General features: G+C 42.1%; 1 protein-coding gene across 1 annotated transcript in view; it reads right to left on the bottom strand.

Moving 5' to 3' along the window:
* The window catches only part of GRXCR2 (glutaredoxin and cysteine rich domain containing 2), a 46,660-nt gene that overhangs the window by 5,800 nt on the left and 16,749 nt on the right, over positions 1 to 24,111 (bottom strand). The window contains exons 2-3 of the mRNA XM_081136098.1: positions 7,240 to 7,634; positions 1,383 to 1,610 (exon numbers count right to left, since the gene is read on the bottom strand). Of these exons, the coding sequence (XP_080992224.1) occupies positions 1,383 to 1,610; positions 7,240 to 7,575 (564 nt within the window). The 5' untranslated portion in view covers positions 7,576 to 7,634. The remainder of the gene's footprint in view (positions 1 to 1,382; positions 1,611 to 7,239; positions 7,635 to 24,111) is intronic.

The following is a 24,111-nucleotide window of genomic DNA, read 5'->3' as shown; positions in this document are numbered from 1 at the left end:
ATATATATAGGAGTAAAAGCTTCTCTCTCTCTCTCTCTATATATATATATAGGAGTAATTCACTTCTGCTGCTGTCCAGGCTTTTACTTTCTTTATATATATATATATATATATATATATATATATATATATATATATATATATAACATTTTTATTTTTTAGGTAATCTGAGAATGAAGTTTTTACTTTTTTTTTTTTTTAAAAGAACTTATATATTTATATACGTTGCCCATGAACACAGACAATAGTGTGGTGAAGGCCTGGGGGGTAGGGGCTGGGTGGAGGGAGGTAGAGGGGGGAAGTGGGGAGCATCTGTAATACTGTGAGCACAACTTTTAACAGGAGCCTTTCACTGGAGTCTGGTCATGACCCCCCTGTTCCTGTCCCCTAAACCTTCCCAGGGTGGGGACATCCCTCAAGTACAAGGAAGCCCTTGGCTCATTTTGTTACACCAACAAACGGGAGGCGAGAGTGAACCCCACAGAAAGCTTTGAGCCCCAAAAGATGGACTCTAAAGAGAGAAAAAATTCACTTCTGCTGCTGTCCAGGCTTTTACTTTCTTAGCTTAATTTCATCAAAATTGTTTTTCCCACCCTCACCCCCACACTGTGACCTAATGAATGTTATCAATCTCCCCCTCGTCTGAACATGTATGAGCAATGGTTTCCAAGGTGGGGAGTGCATACCTCTGAGAGGTGTGGGGAGAAAATCCCTCAAGATGTTTATATTTTTATCTAAAGGCCACAAGAAATTAAGCTTTGATAATATTTTCAAAAGAAAATGTTATTCTAATTTTTAATAAACTAGTAGACACTGGCACCCTCACTAAGACAGACAGTCACTACAAAAATGTACCCAAGGGACCCTGGAATACTCATGATGTAAAGCGACCGTGGTCCTGGTTCACTCAGTCACTTTCCGCATATTGCAACATTTCTCAGATTACTTGTGCCTGATCTAGTGGATTTACAAATTATACTGTTTAGATTTAACTAAACTCACCTCTACAAAATCTAAGGACCCATGGCTTTATTAGGTATCTTCAAGGAAACTGTGGGTCGAGGAGGACACCAATAATAGAAGCACAAGCAAGCCCATAAGAAAAGGCCAGAGCTGATTTTCTCCATCTCTAGAGCAAGTGAAAACAGTAGAGACCTAACCAGATCTCAAAAGAAGTCATCCAAAAAATTAAAATCAGGAGTGTTTGAAATATGGACTTAAAACTATTCCTGCTAACAATAAAAGCCATGCCATCTTTAATATTTAGATATGTTAAGTAGTCATATTTGAAAGTTTCTACTTAAACAGGGTACAACCAAGACAATCTGGAGACCACTGCAGTAGGGCCGCTCGAGGGGGGACAGTGACCCGCTCTGACTCACCTGGGGGTACTGGTTGTGGGGGAACGTGCTTTCTGTCTCTCCCAGAGGCCCGTCGTTCTGGTTGCTGTCTCCGTAGATTTCTTCTTTGGTCATCAGAGACTCTTCCTCAATCTCTCCTTCCTTCTGAAGAATTTTCCTCATGAAATCTCTCTTGTCCATTGGGGTTCGAATGATTTTCAGGTTATTCGTGTAGATGATTATCTTTCCAAAATCTATAATAGGTGGGGACTAGAGAAATGGAGAATGAGCGTGGAACGTCCACCAACAAATAAACACAGGCTGCAGAACCCGCTCAACATCCCAGGAACTAGGAGAGGAGGATCTTCTACTGCCCAGCACTTGGGATCCCATCAGACCACAAAGCTACACTTCATTCCCTGGTTTGTTTGCTCTCTCTGAAAACCATGACAACCATCTCCTGTTGATGATCATTGATCAAAGCTGAACCAGTCATATAACTAGAGTGAAAGACTCTACAGGGTAGGCTCCAGAGTGTCTATTTCAACCACATACCACACAGCTGATGCAGGGCCGGGCACAATGAGTGCTTAATAAACACAAAGGAATGTTCTTTTTACAATAAACGTCACTCCACATTCTTTCTGTATGCATAAATAATAAAAATAGTAGAAACAATTTAGTGAGCATTTTTTTATTATTATTATTATTATTAATTATTGTGTCAGGCATTGTGCTAAGCACTTTATAAACATTACCTCACTTCTCCCCTGAATATCCCTATGAGGTAGATGGTATGATTTCCACATTCTACAGGTGAAGAGACCGAGTCTCATTGGGGGTAAGTGCCTCTCAAAGTTACAAAATTACTCAGGGTCTGTGGCTGAAATTCAAACCCAACTCTTTCTCACTCTAGAGTCCATATATATATATATATATATATATATATATATATATACACATATATATATATTAATCCTTACCCTAAGGAAATTTTTTCCATTGCTTTTCAGAGAGGTTGGTGGGGGGAGAAACACTGATGTGAAAGAGACACATCAATTGGTTGCCTCCCTCACGTGCCCCGAGAGAGGCCTGGGATTGGGACTCTGCAACCCAGGTACGTGCCCTTGGCCAGATCGAACTTGGGACCCTTCAGTCCAAGGGCTGACACTCTAACCGCTGAGCCAAACCAGCTAGGGCTCCATATTCTTAACACCTATACTAAACTATTCATAAGCACTTTCCCTCCAAAATATAAGATCATTATATTTATTTATATATACTTATATATATTTATAGATATATTCTGTTGTAACTCGCTTTTGTTATTTGTATATGAAAATCTTTTTATGTCAATTAATGTACTCCTATAGCATCATTGTTAATTGCTTATGTTCCCGTGCATGGATTTCTCACGTTCCTTAATCACTTGCTGAGGAATAATCTGAACGATGCTACAATGCAGTAGAGAAGCCCAGGAGTAAATGCTTAGGGATTATTCAGCTAAGAGCACGTATTTCTTCCCAGAGCTACGATAGCTCTCAGGGAAACAACGCTGGATCCCAGTCCTGCCGTTCACCAACTGTGAGGTAGGGGAGAGTCCTCTGGCACCTCCTAGCCTCAGCGTGCTCGCTGTAAATGGGCTGCCCCCTAGCTGGAACGCACTAACTACCACAGACAAGCTGATCATTAAAACACGGAGATACCTCTGCACCGGCTGGGAAACAGGCGCTGTCCTGAGACTCCTGAGCGCTCTCCTGTTACCCCAGCCTCTCTTCGGGAGCCTCTGACATCCCCAAACCAGTCACGTAAAAGTTAACACCTAGGGCCTCAGGGGTTAGGACCCTGCCCCAACATTCTGCTGGCTTCTGGGGCGATTAAGCAGTTAAATATTTTGACTCCCATCCCTGAGGCTAATTCTATCCTCTTCCAGGGGGGGCGGTGCTATGGAGAATATATAAGACAGGGTTTGCCAGAGCTGAAGGTACTGTATGCTGTTATTATTGAAAGTTGTTCTTTTAGTGGTTGGTGCAGGCACACTCGTGCCACACAGCATGCTTGGCAGGAAGCACCCTCCCTGCGTTCACAGGCAGGATCGAGCAAATCTATTTACATGCTAGTCTTAAGCAGTCTCAGCTGGCTTGTGCGGGACTTCAGGATTCAGGACCCCTTCCTTGAAACATCCACGGAGCGTTCAATAATTATTTATGAAGCCACAGCTTCCTGCCCGGCCCTGCTCTCTCCCTCTCTTCTGGGATCGTGTGGCAGCTTCCATTTCCTGCTGCCTGGCGCACGCGGGTTCCTGTTTCACACTCTGGACTATCGGTTTCTGAACATCGGCAGATAAAGGTGGTGGCGCTCTTGGAAGGTTCCATTTCCACTCCCAGTAATAGCCGAAGAGGTTCAGTTACCGGGGGGCTTCCTTCGCATCTACGGCTGCTTTCTCTTTTCAAGGCAAAACTCTCAATATGCTGAAGAATATCTGCTCGTCTGGTTCAACCTCCTGCCTCTAAGCTGGTCATTATGTGAGACACCCAGGAGAGTAAATGTATTTTTAATGTATTCCAAAGATGGACGGTCCCAAATCACCCTGAAGGTGTGTTTAAGTTTCAGTCACCCTGACAGCCAAGCTCGTCCTTGTGTCTAAGGAAACTCTCCGGGTGTAACTAAACTTCACATTATCTGCTTGCATCCGATTGCCCGGGAGGAACACCCGCTCTTACATTACAGAGGGCCGGGATGGAGCCAGGAATTTTTTGTTTCCTTCCATAGTGCCCAGAAGGGCAACCTATGTCACCGAGCCTCATAAATACACTGGTGACAGTGGCAGTGTGCCCAGACTGCTATTGGTCACCATGGCCCCTCCGCAGCTCTGCGTTCAAATGCAGAAACCCGCCGCCGGGTAGGGGAAACACAGGGGCTTGGGAGGCAGGCAGACTCAAGTTCAAGTTGCATTCAAACGTTATTTGACAGTTGAGTGAGATTTGCAGCTGACTGAAACCCTATGAACTTCTGTTTTCCCACTCTGTAAAATTCTCTCCTGGAATTATTGCAAAGATGAATGAAATATTCAGTATAAAGTGGGTGGGGGCTACTTCTCTGCCTCTCCCTTCCATTTTTTATGGACCTTATAAACTTCCATCAGTTTCAGTTCCTTAAGATATTTGATTGTTTATAACCACTCTCTCTGTCTACCACTTAAAATGTTAAAGAGACTCAAAGTTTCTTTCAACTTGGCCATGATCACAATGGTAGGTAACATTTACTGAGCATACAGTGTGCCAGGCACAATGCCAAGTGCTTCTTAATCAGCACAGTGATCTTCGTAAGCAGGTGCTCTTATTACCCTCATATCACAGATTATGACATTGAATCTCGGCAAGGTTAAGTGGTTTGCCCAAGCTCACAGGGGTAAGTGGGTAGAACGGATATCAAGCCCAGGTTTAACTGACATCAGAGCCCTTGTTTTAAAAAAATACATATTATTTTTAATGTGGTAAATCTATATAACATAAAAGTTACCATTTTAACAATTTCTAAGTGTGTAGTTCAGTGGCATCAAGTACGTTCACTTTGTAGTGTCACTATCACCATCACCCATCTCCAGGACTTCTTCTTATTCCCAAACTGAAGCTCTGGACCCATTAAACAACAGCTCCCCCTTCTCCCTTCCCCAGCCCTGGTAACCACCATTCTACTTGCTGTCTCTATAGATCTGACTACTCGTATAAGTGGAACCATACGATTGTCTTTTGTGACTCATCCTACTTGGCATAGTACCAGGTGTCAGAATGTTGTACCAGGTGTCAGAATTGTCTCCCTTTTGAAGACTGAGTAATATTCCATTGCGTTTATAGGCAACATTTCGTCTGTCCATTCGTCCATTGATGGGCATTTGGGTTGCTTTCACCTCAGGGCAACTGTGAATACAGCTGCTATAAACCTGGGTATACAGATATCTGTTCAAGTGCAGAGCCTTTACTTTCAACGACTGTGCTTAACTACTACCCAATGTTGCCTCACAGCCAATATTAACTTGGGGTTATTTTACAGTTGGGTTCACTATTGAAAAATCATGACTTCCCAGCTCTCATTTCCTTAATTTTCACAAATGCCACATTGACAGCCTGTTTCAGCAGGTGCGGGTGCACACATCCACCCTGAGCACTCTCATACCTGCAGGCTGGCTGGCTGGGGACGTGGCATTTTGATCAGGCAACGAAGAAAACAAGGATATCGGGACCAGGCAGGAATCTAACCCTGAGCATGGCCTCTAGGGTCCGGTGTTTAAATCAGCTGGGCTGTGCTACCATGAAGACTCAGTCTTGTGGTTTCATAAATCTACGCCTAATCATGCATTTACATGAATGTCAAGCTTGACATGCTGACTTATGAAGGTCAAGCCATCCAGTATTATCTACTGTGGCCTCGTACAAGGTATAGTACCAACAACAACTTTGTAAATTCTGTATCTACAAATAAGATTTAGGTAAAAGGAGATACTGTAAGTACCAGACAGCTAAGTACCTAGGACATAACAAGCACTCAGTAAATGGTAACTATTATGACTATCATCAACATTATTAGTAGTGATTGTATTCTCTAAAAAGGAATATCCCATAGGGAAAAAAGCATGGGGAGTCAGAAGACCTGGGTTCTTATTCTGACTCTGAACTTAATGACCCTGTAATACTGAGGGAGTCCCTGCACAGCTTGGCATCAGTATCCCTCATCTGCGAAATGGGAGGGCTCAACTTGGCCTTTCTCCTCAAGACTGTGGTCAACACCTAATGCGACAGTGTGTGATGGTGCTTTGCAGTGAGTAAGCCTCTCCAGTAACATGAGGGGCCCTTCATTCCAGTCTCCTTCAGTACCAAAAAGAAACTGGTATTATCTTTGATAAATGTGGACCGTCCATAAATATACTTTTATCAATGCTGGCAAGGCCAACACATTTGTCTGCCATAGATGTATTATTTGTTCCCTTAGGAAACTACCAATAAAAATGATTAGAGAGTAATTATCTGAATTTTTCACACTTTAAAGAGAGTATAAATCTTACTCATTAATGCTATTCATTAATAACCTGGTACATTACATAATTGTATTTAATCATTTTAAAAAATACACAATCATAGTGCCCCTGGGAGAGAGTATATACACATCGCCTACGGAATTCTAAAAATCATTGACTACATTTCTAGGCTCTTCTAACTTAAAAAGAAAAAAATCATGTATGGGCTTTTGATTATCCATGAAGACAATTGAAATTCACAAATAAAATACATGTTTCAAATGAACTGTTAGCTCACACTTCTCCCCCATGTAACATTTCCTCTGGTCGATTTGCTTTTCAGCATCTCTTCCTAGGACTCCACCTACCCAGCGTTCATGCTAATGGGCAATGGAAAGGCAAAATAAATAAACTGAAAGACAGACATTTTTTGAAAGCAGGCAGCAGGAGGAAAAAAACAAGACATGGATAAACCACAAGCTGAATAATTGCCTGGAGTGAAACGAGCACCTCCAAACACTTAGCTCTTTCGGGAAACAACACAGCCCGTTGCTGTACAATTTTCTGCAACAGCAGTCCGGCAACCTGAAAACCAACAGCACCTCTATTTAATTCGCTTCCTGATAACCCAGCCCAAAACCCAGGTGCAATTTTTTTTACCCCGGATGGAATTCGAATACTATCATGCTTATTGCCCTTTCCAATAAGCTGTCAACAAGCATGTGATTTCTGTCCCAGGGATATTCTTCTAAGAGCGGCTTCCCATTTGGTGCGCCTATAGCCCTGCTTGGTACCGGAGCGCGAGCACGATACAGATGCGAAACATTCAGGTGCCTCTCTAAACACGTTAGTCCTTAAAGCTTACACGCCATGCCCAGTACCAACCTTGTGGTCATTTGCCTTGTAATCGTTGAAGAAAGGCTGGCTGCCCGCCAAAGTATAGGCATTGCCCTCTCTGAACACGCTGATCCTTTGAGCAGTCAGCTTGGGGGAGTACGGCCGGGCCTTGGGGGCTTCCCCGGACCCGTAAACAGCATCCATGGGTTCCAGGGCCTCTTGGAGGAAACTGTGCGGGTACTCCTCCTTTGGCGATTCTAATTCCTGCCCATCCTCGAAGACCTGCTTCAACACGCGGCCGCTGTAGGAGGAAGAGATTTTGAACCGAACTTTCCGGGGTTTGCCGTCGCTCTTCTGGTTCAGCTTCTTCTCGGGGTCCTCCATCAGCAGACGCTTCCCTCTGCGGTTCCCAGGCCTCGGTGCCGCCGGCGAAACCTGGAGCTCTGAGAGAAAGGCAACTTATTTTCTCTCCTCCTGCGTATAATTAATTCAAGTCGCTGCTGGGATATGCTCAGTTTACAGCAACTGACACCCACACGTTAAATATTGATAGACCCTCATGCAAAGGCAGGAGATCGTGGGTGTATGGGGTGCAGGGAGCAGAAGACAAGATTGGGTCCCCTCTGAATCCCAGACTCACCCAGAACTTCACCCCAACCCTGGCTTTTCTTTACCTGAGGGGGTTTGTTTAGACTGGACAAGTACCAGTTCAATAAGGATCAGTTACTCAATCAGTTAGCAAATGTCTTGTTATTCTTACCAAGAGCTATGATCTAATAAGCATTTAATAAGTGCCAGAGATTTTTGCACGAATTAGCTTACTTTGGCCTCCCAATAACCCTATAATGAAAGTATTATTGCTCCTGATTAACAGAAGGGAAAGTGGGGCTCAGAGCAGTTTCCCCATTTATCTACTGTATTATAGCTAAGTAAGTAACAGGGCAGGGATTCGAACTCAGTTCTGACTCCAAAACCCATGACCGGTCCACAGAGTCAAAAGTTTTCAAACTGTGTCTCATGGAATCTTAGACAAGAGGAAGCCGCAGGTCCTGGTTTCTGGGCCTTCTGCCTCTGTGCTAACCAGAGCTGTTCCACTTTGTATCTATTTTATATAGACTTTTATTTTGCATGCTGGTTATACTTCAAAGGTTTTTTTAAAGACAAAAAGAAAAGAAAAAAAGATTCATTTGCAAGCGCAGCACTAGGCCCCACTGCCTTTTGAAGACAGCACCTCACCTGGTAAATGCCCAACACTGAGACGGTGGCTGGGAGGGATATCAGAGAAGCATGAGACGTGGAGAATGACAGTCCCTCAATGCGGTTTAGGAAACAGACCTAACACGTATGAAACCGCCTCCTGCTTAGGGAGCAGACGGTCCATGGCTGACTCCCAGGATAGCTGTTCCGGGAAGAAAGGGGTCCCTAAGGGGACAAGAATGGCAGAGGAAGGTGTGTAAAGGAAATGGCCCTCGGGTTGTGTCTGAAAAGTAGGGTTGGACTTAAAGAGCTGGAATGGTGGGGGTTAAGCTTTCCACCCCCTTTGCTAATCACTTCATCCATTACCTCTTACTGGCTTCTCTCACACTCCTGTAGCCATTCCTAGGAATCCTGCCACCTCTGCCTACTTTCATCCGCCCCAGCACCTCGGCCCCAGGTGAAGTCCTCATGCTTCTGTTTTCAAAGTGGCAGCAGCCCCCTAATGACTTTCCCACCCATCACAAATCCATTCTCCACCTGGATGCCAGAGCCGTGTTTCCAAAACACAAGTCTGTCGGTGTCAGCCTCCTGCACGGAAAGTCCCAACCCTCCCTGTCCACAGGCAAGGCTCCTCCAACCCTGACCCTACCTCCCTTCCAGCCTGGTCTGCTTCACCCTTCCAGGTGCTGCCTGGAACCGAGTTCTGGGCACACGGCCAAGCCCACCTGTCTCTCAAAACCACCAGTTTCTGTCCCTTATCCAGTGCCCGTCCCTCCTTGAAATGCCACACATCTCCTCCTTGAAGTCACACCTCAAATGTCACTGCTCTGGGAGGTCTTCCCACCTGCTCCAGGGAGAATGCCCTGGAGCTCTGGACCTACCATCATGGATCAGTCGAGAATCTTTGTTTTCTTTACCATTCCCGGGGTCCCCTCCACCAAACGGTGAGCACCTTACACTCAGAAGCTGTCTTTGCCATTTCTCTGTCCCCAGTGTTTATCAGGGTGGCTGGTACATCACGGGACGCAGGTAAGAATCGTTGAAGGAATGACTTCTGGATGAGAGAAATCAAATAAATAAAACTTTTGGAAAGGAGTTAAGTATATTTCGGGGGCAATAGTGAAGAGGTAGGATCAGAAAGTTGCCAAGAAAAATATCTATATTTATATTAAGGAGGAGTTTCACAGTGATAAGACCCCTGTATAATCAATACATGGGACAGGTTAAACACACACACAGAAACGGCATCTTAAAAAAAGAGAAAGATATGCTCTTCATGACATCAGAAGATACATTCCTCTAGGTTTCCTGGGATGCAGGTCTGGCCTGATGTACCATGAATGTTTACAAGAAGGCAGAACCCGGATCCCTTAGCCCTTAGGACAACCCGGATCCCTTAGCCCTTAGGACAGCCAAGGGGGGGAGGGGAGGGCAGGCTTCCAGGCAGTCTCCTCTGACTACATCAGCCTCATTCATTTACTCCAGTGTACAGAACAAATATTATTATTTTCTACATATGCCATGCCATGGAAAGGATTGGGAAGCCCTAAAAAGGAGAATATTTCCTCCTATTCATCCCAGAAACAGGTCTGAGTAAATGACCAACAGCCTACCTTCATCCGGAAGGATTCCTGAGCTGACTTCCACTGCTACTTGTCAAATAGGCATTTTCAATTGCCCAGGAAATGAGCACCATTAACAAGGCAGCCTTTCCGAAGGGGGTAGAAGGCCAGAGCCTGTGCACTGATGCATTTGCACAATCACGCTTCTGCCACCTTGAAAACTGTTAAGTGAAAATTAAGTTAGAAATATCGACACAACTGAATTAAATAGGATCCTGACTATGAAAAAAGAATCGTTTAATTATGTGGACAAATAAAAAACTGGAAATGAGTTTTCCAAGTAACATTTGTTCTATACGCTTTCAGGCCTTGTGTCATGTTCACAACAGACTTGGAGCGAGCCAGACCAAAATCGTGGGAAGTTTTGAAAGAATCATGCCATTTGATAATTTTTAGATGTTAGTGTTTACAGAATAGTCACGATTTATACATTTCCAAAAGGAAGATAAAACTGACAAATTGAAAGCAATTTTGGCAGTACTATGAAAAGCCTTAAAAATGTTTATCTCCCTGAACCTTACTAAGAAAGAAAAAGACTCCATAAATCAGAAGAAATAAGGTCAAAACATTAACACTGATTGCCAGTGGGTGAATGGTTCTGAATTTTTTCTTTCCCAGTTTCATTATATTTTTAATGGTCTATAATAGCTTATCTTACTTTGATAATCAGGGAAAAAACAAATGGAAAAAAAAATCCATTCCTTTCAACCCAATACTTTCTCTTAAGGAGATTTTTTCCCCCCTCAATTTTAAGAGTTTATCTGAGCAAAAATCGATTCAAATTGGGCAGCACCAAACCAGAAGTGGTTAGGAGCACTCCGCCAGCAGGAGCTTGGGGAGAGGCTTTTACAGAGAAAAAGGGAAGCAAAGTAAAGAAATTACTGATTGGCTAAAGTTTAAAGCCTAGTTGGCTGTTTGTACCATCTTGATTTTGTAACCATGAGACACCTGCAGGCCTAGATTTTGGTTTGCCAAAATCAAAACTTTAAGATTTTGGTAGAGCGCCATGGCATTAGAGCCACATTAGTTTAATGGCCTTCTTGTTTAATTAATTTAGTAACACACACACACACACACACACCCCTTTCAGTCGCCTTCTCATACATGAGAGATGGACCAACCATTTGGTACTAGTGCCACTCTCAGTCACCATCAGCGTTAAGGTGCTCTTGTCTCATTGGGAAACTCGTAGGCTATGATGTCAGAGCCGTGGAAAAATTGTTTTTGCTGTTCAGCTCATTGTTTAACTTCTTTCTGTTTCTCCAAGTGCAATGAGACCATCTGATGTCCGCAAAAAATGCATTTAAGACCTCTGAGGGAACATAGCATACCAGGAAGACTATGGTAACTATGCTTTCAACCCAATAATTTCTCTTAAGGAGATTTTTTTTTTTTTCAATCAGAGGATTGAAATGAGAGGATAATGCTGAGAGACTTAAGATACTCCTTAGCCAGGGCCTCCCATGAACCAAACCAGTTTGTATCAAACAAATCAAAGAATGTACTTGACAGGACATCAACCTGTTTTAGCCAAGTGGCTTGTTTGTTAACTTTTGTATTTGCTACAATACCGGAGGTATTGATCCAAGGACAGCAGGAGGTACTCGCTGTGGCACAGACTACTCCTTGTTCAGCCAATAAGTCATCTAAAGCAATTCTACTATCTAAAACTACAGAGCAAGGAAGTCTAGGGACTTCTGTTGTCCAGCCATGGCCTAGTGCATTCAGGGATAGTTGCCAGAGTTAAGGAGCATTGTCTTCCCATGAATTAACAGAGAGGAAAGGCACGTAGCAGAAAGGCAAAAGGAATAAAGTGTTGATATTGGAGATGGAGATCATAATCCATGATCTTGGGAGAGCTGTCCACCTCCAGATGCCATCTTCTCCTGGGGAGAAGGCTCTCTAGTCAGGTTTAATGCTAGATCTCCAGCTGGTGTGCAGTTCCCAGTCTGGAGGAGCCCTTTTTAATCGGGGAATGTGGACCCAAGTTTCATCCCTGAAGTCTGGCCATCATCTGGGTAGCAAGGAGGGCCTGGTATGGTCCCCTTTCAAGACGGTTCAAGGCAGTCTTTGTTCTTAGTGACTACAAATCAGAGGGTGGGAGAAAATTGGAAACATTCGTTTGGAGAGTTGTAGCCAGATATTTGAGGAAACTAGAATTTAGGATCCAGTTCAGTTTACAGGTCTGTAACAAACCTCTAAGACAATGAACAGGACTAGAACCTGATATCCACAGGTTGTGTTATAATTATCCATGAAATTTGATTTTTCCCTCACAATCACCCTCATTTCTATCAAGGATAATTATAAGAAGACGATTTTATTTGCAAAAGAAGTCTAGTCTCATTAAGCTTGGCCTGATTATTTACATAAGTGCAGCAAGAATAGTGATTGACCATACAGGAAGCCTTTTAAATCTGCTTTGCTGGAGCTTTTCATAAGGAATCTTAGGTTGGACCTAAAAGATATATATATATATATATATATATATATATATATATATATACACACACACACACACACATATATATGCACATATATACATCTTTATTGATTTCAGAGAGAGGAAGGAAGAGGGAAGAGAGGGAGAGAAACATCAATGATGAGAGAGTCATTGATCAGCTGCTTCCTACACACCCCTTGCTGGGGATTGAGACCGCAACCTGGCCATGTGCCCTGACTGGGAATCGAACCCTGGTCACCTGGATCCTAGGTGGATGCTCAACCGCTGAGCCATGCGGGCCAGGCTTAGATTAGGCTTTTAAAAGCCTCTCCAGGCTAAGAACCCAAGCCAAGAACTCACCATAAGGCTTCGCCTGGAATACAGATTTGGGCGAATTCCTCCCCTTTTGAGGGTATCTTGAGGTTCCTGGGCCTGCCAGGAGGTGACCTTCCCTACTTACCTATCTTGCTGAGGCAAGGTATCAGGCCAGCTTTTCCAAGGGGCTTTTATGGGCTCCATAGAGTCAACCTTAGTTCCTTAAGCTGTCCTGTCATAGCTGATTTTATGTATATTCTCAAATACAACATTCCAGTCAAAGCTTTGGTAATATAACCAATGTTCCTAATTGTATTCTGTTATCAGGAGAACAAATTCTTATTGACTTGTGCAATTAACTATATATGGTCATGCAAATAAGAATGTTCAATCTGTTTCTCAGTTCTGGAGGGATTGGGTAGGGAGAAGAAATAAAAGTGTACCTCTGTTTACAAAGGTATACTTTACAAAATTACTGTAAAAGAGACAGCTTGAGAGAAAATAGAACAGGGTTTCCTTAAATGTGGGACAAAAATTAAGGAACCACCAATGTTTCAAAAAAAAAAATCGATGTGTGTCTCTCACATTGATGTCTTTCTCCCCCCCCCCCCCCCCTTCCACTCTCTGAAAGGCAATGGAAAAAATAGCCTCGGATGAGAATTTTTTTTAAAAAAAGGCTACATTCGGAATTTAATTTGGAGAAGTTATTAAAATGTCAAAAGGTTTGAACATTTGACTAAATAGAATCTCAAATCATTATGAAATAATACTTAATTATCAATTTAAATAAAGCGGCACTAAAAGATTTTAAAGGCCAATACAGAAGGTTATAGAGTTGTGAATAAACCTTAGCTCCTTTCATAGAGAACTGAGTTTCTTAAAGCAATCAAAGACCTGATAAAGAAGAAGTGAAGCACAGTGAATTATGCTGGTAAGACACAGAAATCTTTGCTTTCCAAGCAGATTACCCCAAAGGTTAAAACAGACATACAAACAAACAAAACCTTTCACAATCTCTTATCGAGATCAGAGCAATACGCCAAGAAACCTATGTCTTTTTACACGAAGTCAAATTCTAATTTTGTACCAGTGCACTTTTGATATGATAACTCTTTTTTTTTTTTTTAATAATCCTCACCTAAGGATATGTTTATCATTTTTTAGGGAGAGAGGAAGAGAGAGAGAGAAACATCAATGTGCAAAAAACATCAATCGGTTGCCTCCCGTAAGCGTCCCAAGCAGGAGTCGAACCCAAAACCTAGGTATGTGCCCTGACTGGGGGCAGTAACCGGTAACCTTTCAGTAGCCCAAGCCACCCGGCCGGGGCTAAAAACTTACTCTTGAAAAACTTACATAAATCCATTCCCATTTTAGTCAGCTTGACCATACATAAAATTCCTTTTTCAATATTCATTTTCCACAAACCTTTTTATATCCACCCAGGTTTTGTCCTACGTTTTTCTTTCTCGTTTTTTTCATGCATAGCTGTTTCCTTTCACTCTTATTGTTACTGAGTAGTTTTAATTACTTACATGGCTTAGAATTCCTAACCCTAGAGTCCTCTACTCCTAGTGAAAGCTCAGGAGTGAGCGCTGCAGCATGTCTGTTACAGAGCATTCTGGGTGTTGGCAAACTTATCAATACATTTCAAGATTTCTGGAAGTATATTCTTCCTCCTAGTAAAATTTTTAATGAGGCACAAAACACATTTGCTGATAGACCTAACAATCTTTAATTCCTCTGTAAAAGGAACCCCAAAGTGGATAAATCTATGTTGAATAATTGTTTCAGTATTTTATCTTATTTGGGAATTATCTAGATATTCAATGAATATCTCTCATTTAACCTATAAATCTCAGTATAACTTTAAGGTTTCAAGTTACCAAAAAGAGTTTGGTAACTATTTTAAGCAGGCATTCTATAAAGCATAATTATTGTTGAAAAATCCATTTATACACTTTTATCTTACTTGCATCTATTTAATGTCCTTGTTCTTAAAAATTCCACTTGGATTACTAATGAAAATTTCATGAGACATTGAACAGCTAACTATCATTTTAAATTATCTCTCTTGTAGACAAATTTGGTAACAGATAACATGAGCTTATTTGACTTTTAATAAACCTGGGTAGGATAAATGTATTATATTTAATGCTATTAGCTCTAAAGACAAGCCTGTTTTAATTAAACCAACAAGCTTAAACTAGCTTTTATTTACCAAAGATTTATCCTAGATCACGTGAACTTGGAAAACATTTGGGTTTCTAAGAGTATATTTGATTCATGTAAATTGCTGGCTTGTCTTTAAGCCAATTAAATAGTGCTCTTTACAAATTAATTTTGGAAATAACACCTGGAGGTAGAAAAATATCACACATCTATAACATACATACATAGACATACGACAGGTGCAGAGAGCTTACAACTTTTGTTCCTAAATTTTAGCCAAGAGAAAGATACGCTAATGCAGAACTCACTAGCTCATAAAAGAACAATTTGATCCCAATTGTGTTTCTGGTGCATAGAGTAAGTTAAGATAGCTAAACCTTCTAGCAATATTTGTGGAAAAGATTTTCAAGATTTTTCATTCACCTAATTTTCAAATAGCTTCTTGTTTTTTTTCTGATCAGAATTACATCCTGGAAGTTTCAGTTCAAGAAATGTCCCTGTGTTTTGAGAGAAGACCAGGTAGAACATTTACATCTCAAAGACACGGAGGAAGGATGTCAGTTCCTCCAAGAAGGGCTCCCCGCCCCCAAATCCGGTTTACAATATTTGCTAGCCTTTGAGATCAACAGAGGAGAGATTTGGGGACTGGTGAAAAGAATAGGTGAGCTCTGGATTGTTTCTAGAGCCAAATTTCTGTTTTTATAAAGACTCGATTTGTACAGCAAGTATAGTTGTTTTTAATTCCTTCAAGAGTTGGGCTGCAGGCTGAATGACATCCAGAGGCTGGCCCAGCCACTCAACTACATTATCCTGTTTGCTTCCTTACGTCAAGGAGATGGTCAACTAAGATGGAAACCAAAAGGGGGCCTAATATATGGTGATGGAGGGAGGCTAGACTATGGGTGGTGGGCACACGATGCAATAGAGGATATATTATAGAATTGTACACTTGAAACTTACTCATGTTATTAACCAATGATACCCCAATAACTTTAATTTTTAAAAAAGACTCCTATGTTCTAGATTTAGAGCTGTGTTTCTTAGGAATGTTTTAGTCAATCCTTCCATAATGGCTTCAGGATGTTTTTCTTTCCCTCTGGGTACACAGCTTTATTTTAGCTTAAGGGAGAAAGGCCTTTTTAAAAAGGAGTTCTTATCACGCTCTGAATATCAGCTTCCAATTTGGCCAACTTCTGACCATAAAGCTATTTTTCTTAAAAACCCTTTTGAGTATCTTGTCAGGTTTCCCCAGGACAAACAGCAAAGTTCCTGGCAGTACTGAACAATCCCATAGACACAGAAGGCTTCTCCAAAGAGGGTGCAAAAGATCCGGAGCCACTCCCAGAGATAAGAGAAAGAAAGAAAGAAAGAAAGAAAGAAAGAAAGAAAGAAAGAAAGAAAGAAAGAAAGGAAGGAAGGAAGGAAGGAAGGAAGGAAGGAAGGAAGGAAGGAAGGAAGGAAGGAAGGAAGGAAGGAAGGAAGGAAGGAAGGAAGGAAGGAAGGAAGGAAGAAAGAAAGAAAGAAAGAAAGAAAGAAAGAAAGAAAGAAAGAAAGAAAGAAAGAAAGAAAGAAAGAAAGAAAGACTTAGACAGTCCCCCGAGGGCCAGCAGCAGTCAGCAGGACCCTAGCCGCAAACGGAGTGCAACCCACGTTTCTGTCCAGCTGCATTTTGGGGGGCACCCAACCTGACAGTTGCCAAGAAAAGTACTCAGGACACAAAACAAGACAAGCAAGAAGGCAACAGCTGTCCCTGGGAGAGGACAGATCAATAACTAATGTTTTTTCCTGCCAATCCGAATTTGGAAAGGACAGGACATGCAATTGCACCTTCCTCTCCCAGCCGGACACAGACAGGGATCCGGGCCGGCTGACTTCGAGAAGAATCCTTAACTTTGCCGGCTTCTGCCAGTCTGCCCAGGAAAGCATCCGCAGGGGCCGCGGAGAGCAGGGTGTCCCAGGCCTCACACTAGCCACCAAACACTGACGCCTCAGGCTGGACCTGCCCAGCTGAAGTTGGAACCAGTCCAGCCCAGGACCAGTTCGGTTTCTAAGATGGATCCAGTCAACTTCTGGCAGTTTCCAAAAAGAAATGTTCAAATAAAGTCTAAAAGCTCATAACTCAAAAGCTGTGGAGCAGGATCCAGAGGCAGCGAGGAAACACTGAGGTCCAGGGGCTCAGCGGGCACCTACGCCCGGTGGCTGGTCGCTCCTGGGGGCTTTTGGGGTCTCCCTCAGTTCCCTCTGCTGACATCCGAACTGTTAAAAGACAGAGGGAGACTTAATAAAAATTCTAAGAGTTTATTTGAGCAAAAATTGATCGAATCGAATCTTGCAGTACCAAACCAGAAGTGGTCAGGAGCACTGCCAAGGAAATAAGTTTAAATGGAGGAAAATATGTTTTCCATCACATTGTTCATAATAGGAAAAACTGAACAACACTTCAATGTTCAACAGTAGGAATTCTGCCACGCTAAAGATTGCATAGTCATTTTTTAAAGAGTTACAAAGAATTTGGAATAATATGCAAAAGTACTTGTGATACAAATTAAGTGGGGAAAGGTAAAACACAATTTTTGGTCCCATGACTTAGAATTCAGTATGTAAAATTGTATAGGAGGAAAAGACTCAAATTAAATACATGAAAATGTTAACAATGGTTCTAAGTAGGTGATTAGTGGTCATTTTTATTTTTTCATGCTTTTATATATTTTCCTAAATGACCATAATGAGCTAGCATTGACTTTATTATTAGAAAACACAGTATTTTTTTTAAAGTAAACTATGCCTAACATTTTAAAGTACAGGTGAATTTATGCAATTTGTTGGAGAAAATTAAATCTTCAAACTTCTAGCATTTTTCCTCTGGTTGAATTCAAACAATAAGAAATTGTATTTTATTGTTAAAAATGTATTTTTCATTCCATTTAAGTATAAAAAGAAATGACTTTGACTTAAATCTCACTTAAGGTAGGATCATTTACTCAGGACTGTACCCAGCTGCAGAAAATTTTGATGGGTCATTGAAAGTAGAGATGACCTACATAACAAAATCGATCCATTTATAAGCTCATTATGAGGCTCATTACTTTTTAAAAGCTCCCATGGACATCTAGCCAAGTGATCAGACTCAGTGTCCCTAATGGTGGGACAAACTGACATTCTGTGTCTCCAGATGTGGTCCTTCATTTACAGATGGGGTGTCCGATCAGGAGGACATCCTTGGAAGGCACTATTTACAGTTGTACTGGGACAGGAGGCAAACAGGAATAAATAATCACCCCACTGGTGAGGTGTTCTGGCCAAAAATGTTCAATCTTCATCTAATCAAGTCTTTAGACCTAACTTTTCGTTTACAGGAAGCACAGGAGCTAGAAGAATGAGCTAAATGACCGCAAGAGGAAACAATCAGAGGGATGGGCAAAGCCACTGTGTGAGACATCCCATAAGACAGCTGGTCTCACCAAAAAGTCAGTATCCTGGGGGAAAATGTCGAGGTGAGAGGAACATTCTAGGTTTAAAGAGATATAATGAAATATAATATATATGAACCTTGATTGGTTCCTGGAGAAACTGACTCTAGAGTTAGCATCAGATGCAACTAGAGAATTATTGTTAATTTTCTTAGGCAAAATAATGTTATGTGATTATGTGGGAGAATCTTCTGAATCTTCTTAGGGGTACAAGTTTTATCCTACCTTATCTGATGCCATTTACCGGACTTTATGTTTATGTGTACTTTGGGATTTGGGAGATTATATTAGATATGTGTCTCGATGAAAGAAGTATGCAATTATTGCAAATTGAGTATTAACATTATCCTCTAGTGATCTTTCCACATGTATCATTTCTAATCAGAGTAGGGCTTATAAATTAAACATATCTTTTTCATCTGCTCTTTCATTACTGTGCAGAGAATATGTGTATATGAGTGCGTGTATGAGTCTGGCATTTCCTTTTGAAATATTGTTATGGCAGAAAAGTTATTATAGTTATTGATCATTTGTAGAGAGTTGTGAGAGTTCATGGGACTTTATTTTTTTAAATGAAAAACAAAATCTAAATTTACCATCTTCCTACCTGCTCCACCACCAATCAAAATAGAAATTTCCACCTGGCAGGCGTGGCTCAGCAGTTGAGCATCAACATAGGATCCAGGAGATCGAGGTTCGATTCCCAGTCAGGGCACATGCCCGGGTTGCGGGCTTGATCCCCAGTGGGGGGCATGCAGGAGGCCCCTGATCAATGACTCTCTCATCATTGATGTTTCTCTCTCTCTCCCTCTCCCTTGCTCTCTCTGAAATCAATAAAGATATATTTTTTTTAAAAAAGAACTTTCCAAGCCAGTGTTTTAAGAGACTATCATATCTCACGTCAGCATTTTTCTAATTTTCCAAGGTTTCTTAAGCTCCTTCATAAGTGAGTTTTTCATTATGAATCTAGGTGACATGGGATATAGTCTGGTGGCTTGTCCTACCTGTCTCCCCACAGGTCACATGACAATGTCATGACAAGTCAGCCCATTCAAAGTGTGGGACCAAGGAGTTTTGACTAGAAGGTAGGACATTTTCTTCCATGCCATCTTTTCCCAAAGTATGACCCACAGAGCTAATAGTTAGTTCTTGAAAAAAAAAATCCTAACAAAATAAGTTTGGGAAATGCCAGGTTAAGCCAAGTTAAACTGATTTATTTGCTGCAAGACTTCCCAAGATGTTAAATATGCTAATGTACTTTGTCAATCTCGACTTGGGGATACAGCATTTCCAAAATGTAGTGCCCACAAAACTCTTCATTGTTGGATTTCTATTTCATAGGTTCAGTATTCTGAGAAATAGTCTTGAAGATGCTGTCCTAAGGTGCTTGCCTGCTCAAAAACACTCTCCCCTCCCACTCTCACCCTCTTCATCATGAAAAACTGCTGCTGCTATTGAGCACCTGCTGTATATGAGAGAAGTATTTCACAGATAGGAAGACTGGAAACTGAAGCTCAGAGAGGTTAAGTTATCTGCCCGGGTGCCCACAGCCATGAAATGTCAGTCATCTCCACCCAGGCCTGACCCCAAAGTTCATGCTTCTCACCATTAATAAAGCTGCTCTCACATCATCAAATTGACCCCTTGGAGGAGTAATAGTCAATTGCTTAAAAGTGGGGCAGAAAATGCTTTTAACCAGTTAGGCATAACCTAGAACTCATGACACGCTTCTGAGTATGTGGTCGGCGAGGCCTCTCTGGCTGGGCTGTCGCTTAGCCACCTGTGCCATCGGTTCTCTGCCTCAGAGGAGACCCCACCCCTGGCTTTGAAACCCGACCACCTGCGTTATCTGTGAGTCCCCGGGATGGAGAGATAAGCCATCTTCCTTGTACCTCGAAATGCCTCTTCCTCTGCCTCGGAGCTGAGCTGGCACCAGCCTCTGTCTCGCAGGCCAAGCCCCCACGTCAGACGTGAAGGGAAGGTTCCCGGGGGACCCGGCGGAGGGGAAGGCTGGTGGAAAAACGCGAACGGTGCCAGGTACCGCAGGCCAAAATCTGGGGCTCCATGAAATATAATCACTCGGGATAATTCTACCGTGGCAAAGACCCTGTCCCTACGGCCCCTGGTTTGCCGGCTAGAGGGTGAGGAGCTAGTTTTTCTAGCTCCTCTCTCACTCCTGACTGGCTCTGCGTTCGTATCAGACAGACAGACAGAAGACATTTCAGAGGCTGCAAGACTTTGGTCCTGAGTTTTCTCCACCCAGCACTTTCCAATAGAAAAGTCATGTAATCCACATATGCATTTTTTAAATTTCTAGTAGCAACAGTACAGAAGCTAAAAGAATCAAGTGAAATTCATTTTAACAATATTTAATCCAATCTACCCAACCCTTTATCATTTCGACATGTGGCCCAACATAAAAGTGCTATTTGTAAGATATTCCGTATTCTTCTTTGCCCGCCCAATCTTCAGGCTCCTGCGTGTTTTTCACACTTAGAGCATCTCAGTGAGGTCACTTCACTTTCTATTACAAATATTTTATCTGCATTCAAATTTCATGCAATTGATCATTGACGATGTAGATTCACATACCCCAAGGCGTTCCAATCCTACTTAGAAGTTTTCCAGTAACTAAGTTGAGCATCCACCTTAAAATGTATGTGTAAAGTAAATCGAAAGTTTAGTCCTTTAGTCACACTAGCCACATTTCGAAGCTCAGTGTAAAGGGCAGTCCTGCAGCACAAGAAATTGTCCCACGCCTCCGATTCTCACCCAGGTAGAACACCTGTTTATAACTGTCTGGCCCTAGGGCCTGTTTGTTGGGTGGCGGTTGGTTGGTTGACTTATTGGTGCAAGTGAGGCACTTGGCTTTAATATACAAGACATTTGGGGACTGGAAATGCATATGAATGAAGGGAAGTTTGTACTTGGTTTTATTCAGAGCTCTACCCAGAATTGTCTACCATTCTGGACAATTCAAGACGAAAATGCTGCTGCTACATCAGACAGCACCTGTAGCTGTCACATTCACAGGGGTCCCAGACACAGGCACAGCATCTGACTGCTTCATGATCTCTTCCACGGAAACCACACCCAGGCATTTCTATTAAAATACGCACTTTAGTATCAATGACCTGCCTTTTATTTCTCTTTATATTAGAGCAAGAGGGTTGTATGGTTTTCTGAAATTATATTTGTAGGTGGACCATTTAATCTAGTAACGTCATTCCAGAGTAATAAAGGGGGGTCATGACATAACTGTTACTAAAATCATGCATTGTGCCTGATGGGCTGAGAACCACTGCTCTGGAAAGAAGCAAGGCTAGTTCAAGCCGGTGAAGACTGCCACCTGCAGGGAAGAGAGAAAACTGAGGCTGCGTCGCAGAAGGAACTGGAAATGGGTGCCTCTGAAAGACTCCAGAGGACAGGAGAGAGCTGCTTCAATGAAACAAATATGTACTTTGTACCCCCTCATTCCAAAGCTCTGCACTAGAAGATAAGGCCGCGGCAGTGACCCAAACAATTACGGCTCTGCTCCCAAGGAGCTCACAGTCCACCGTGGGACAGCCTGTGGGTCTGGGCAGGTGGGGCTCAGGCCAGGTGGGTGACAATAATCAGCTGGCCAGAGGCTTCGACACTACGAAGCAAATGGTCACCTGCTCAAGCCTCCCTGCTGGCCACGTGTCCAGGGTAGCTGACCTGGGAAAATGCAACAAGGGAGCTAGATTTTCTGCACATATATTTAATTTTTTTCCCCAAAAATTTAAACCAACTTAGAAAATCTGTATAAAAGCTTATATAATTAATACATGAATATAGCCTTCTGTGGGATAAAGTTTTGAAACTAGAGAGGTGTAAAGAATAAAACATAAAGGCCTCCCTCACTCTTCCTAAAAAACGACTATTACTGTAAGTCCAGAATATGGTCTTTCAAATATGTTATGCATTTATATACCTGCATATGCAGATACAAATAGATGGTTTTACCATTTTTTAAACATAAGTGAAGTTGTAATATATACATATAGGCATATGTATGCAGATGTATATGTATATTATAACCCACATTTATGCTTAAATATATATACTAATAGCTTTACAACTTCAGTTTTTAATTTAAAAATACATCTTAGAGATCTTTTCGTGTCAATATGTATAGATCTCCCGCACTGATTTTAAGATTCCATGCTAACTCATTGTAAATAATTCATTCTTCACTAAATAATTATTAAGTACCTGTTATGCTTGCAAGTATCCTAGGTGCTGGGGAAATAATAGTAGACAGCAACAAAAGTTTTCAAAAAGAAGTGAAAATCCTTGCCTTCGTGGAGTGTATATTCCAATGGAGGGAAACAGACAATACACTTAATAAATATGTTAATAATACACAGTACATGAAAAAGTGGTAATTGCTGTGGAAATAAATAGAGCAGGGAAAGGGGGTTGGGAGCACTCAACTGAGAGTGGGGTGGATTGCGATTAAAAACAGGGTGAGTAGAGCAGGTCTCACTGAGAAGCAGGCTTGAGCTGACGAGGGAGAGGGCTATGAAGGCATCGTGGGAAAGAGTTTTTCACGCAGTGGGAATGGCCAGTGCAAAGGCCCTGAGGTAGGAATGTGACTAATGGGTTGGAGAAATAGTAAGGATGCTATTGTAGCTGGAAAGGGCAAGAGTCAAAAGCAGAAAGGTCAGGTAAAAGGTGATCACAAAAATCTATGAAAGAGATCACAGTGGCTTAATCAGGGTGGTAGCTGTGCTGACAATGAGAACGGGTCAGATTCTGAACGCAGCGTTTTGAAGGCAGAGACAACAGGTCTTACTGCTGGTATTCAAGCGGGGAGTACGGAGGCGGGAGAGGAGTCAAAGATGATTGCAAGGTTTTCCCCTAAGCACCTGGAAATATTGTGCTGCATTAACTGAGAGGTGCCAAAGGACTAACATTTAGGCTATTTCTGGGTTGTACACGTCTTTCTCCTTGGGAATGAGCTGATCTAACCTCACCCACCAGCGAGGACAGGTGTGTGCCCAGGACAGGCAGAGGGCTCAGTGCATGAAGCCAAGTTAAGCATGAGGAACAGCGCGTCTTTTATCTTTTATACCTTCCCTTCCTGCACCATCCCACTCCCCAATTAATATTGTGCATTACAGCATCAAGTAACAGCAAACATTTTTAAGCACTTCAGTGCGAGGCCTCGTGTTAAGTGATTTGCAAGCTCCCTCTCACCCTCATGACAACACTATGAAGTAGATGTTTAAATACTACATTATATAGACATTATATAGACAAATAAAAGAAGACCTTGGAAGGGTCAAATGCATCCCGAGGTCACACAGGTGGAAGTGATGGAACCTGAATTTTAACCTAGACAATTTAAACCATCATATCTTCAACCAGCTACACTATGGAGCACTTAAACATAAATAAACTCCTGCATTATCCCTGCGATTTTTTTCCTTGGGACAAAACACTTTCAGTTCCATTTACAGTAAGGATTATGCCTACCCACATAAAAGGCAGTGCAATGTAACGCAGAGGGCATAGGTTTGGAATCAGCTCCTTCTGGCTGTGTGACCCTGAGTAAACTGCTTAACTTCTCTGAACCTCAGAGAAGTGGGTCATGTCCCTGAGAAAGTAAAACACAGCATGGTTAATTTTCTACAGGGACGTGTGAGTATATAACAATTGCTTAAAGATTTTAGATCCT

The sequence above is a fragment of the Miniopterus schreibersii genome, assembly GCF_964146895.1.
Source record: "Miniopterus schreibersii genome assembly, chromosome: 4".
Classification (NCBI taxonomy): domain Eukaryota; kingdom Metazoa; phylum Chordata; class Mammalia; order Chiroptera; family Miniopteridae; genus Miniopterus; species Miniopterus schreibersii.
This window is presented reverse-complemented; position numbering and strand designations above follow the sequence as displayed.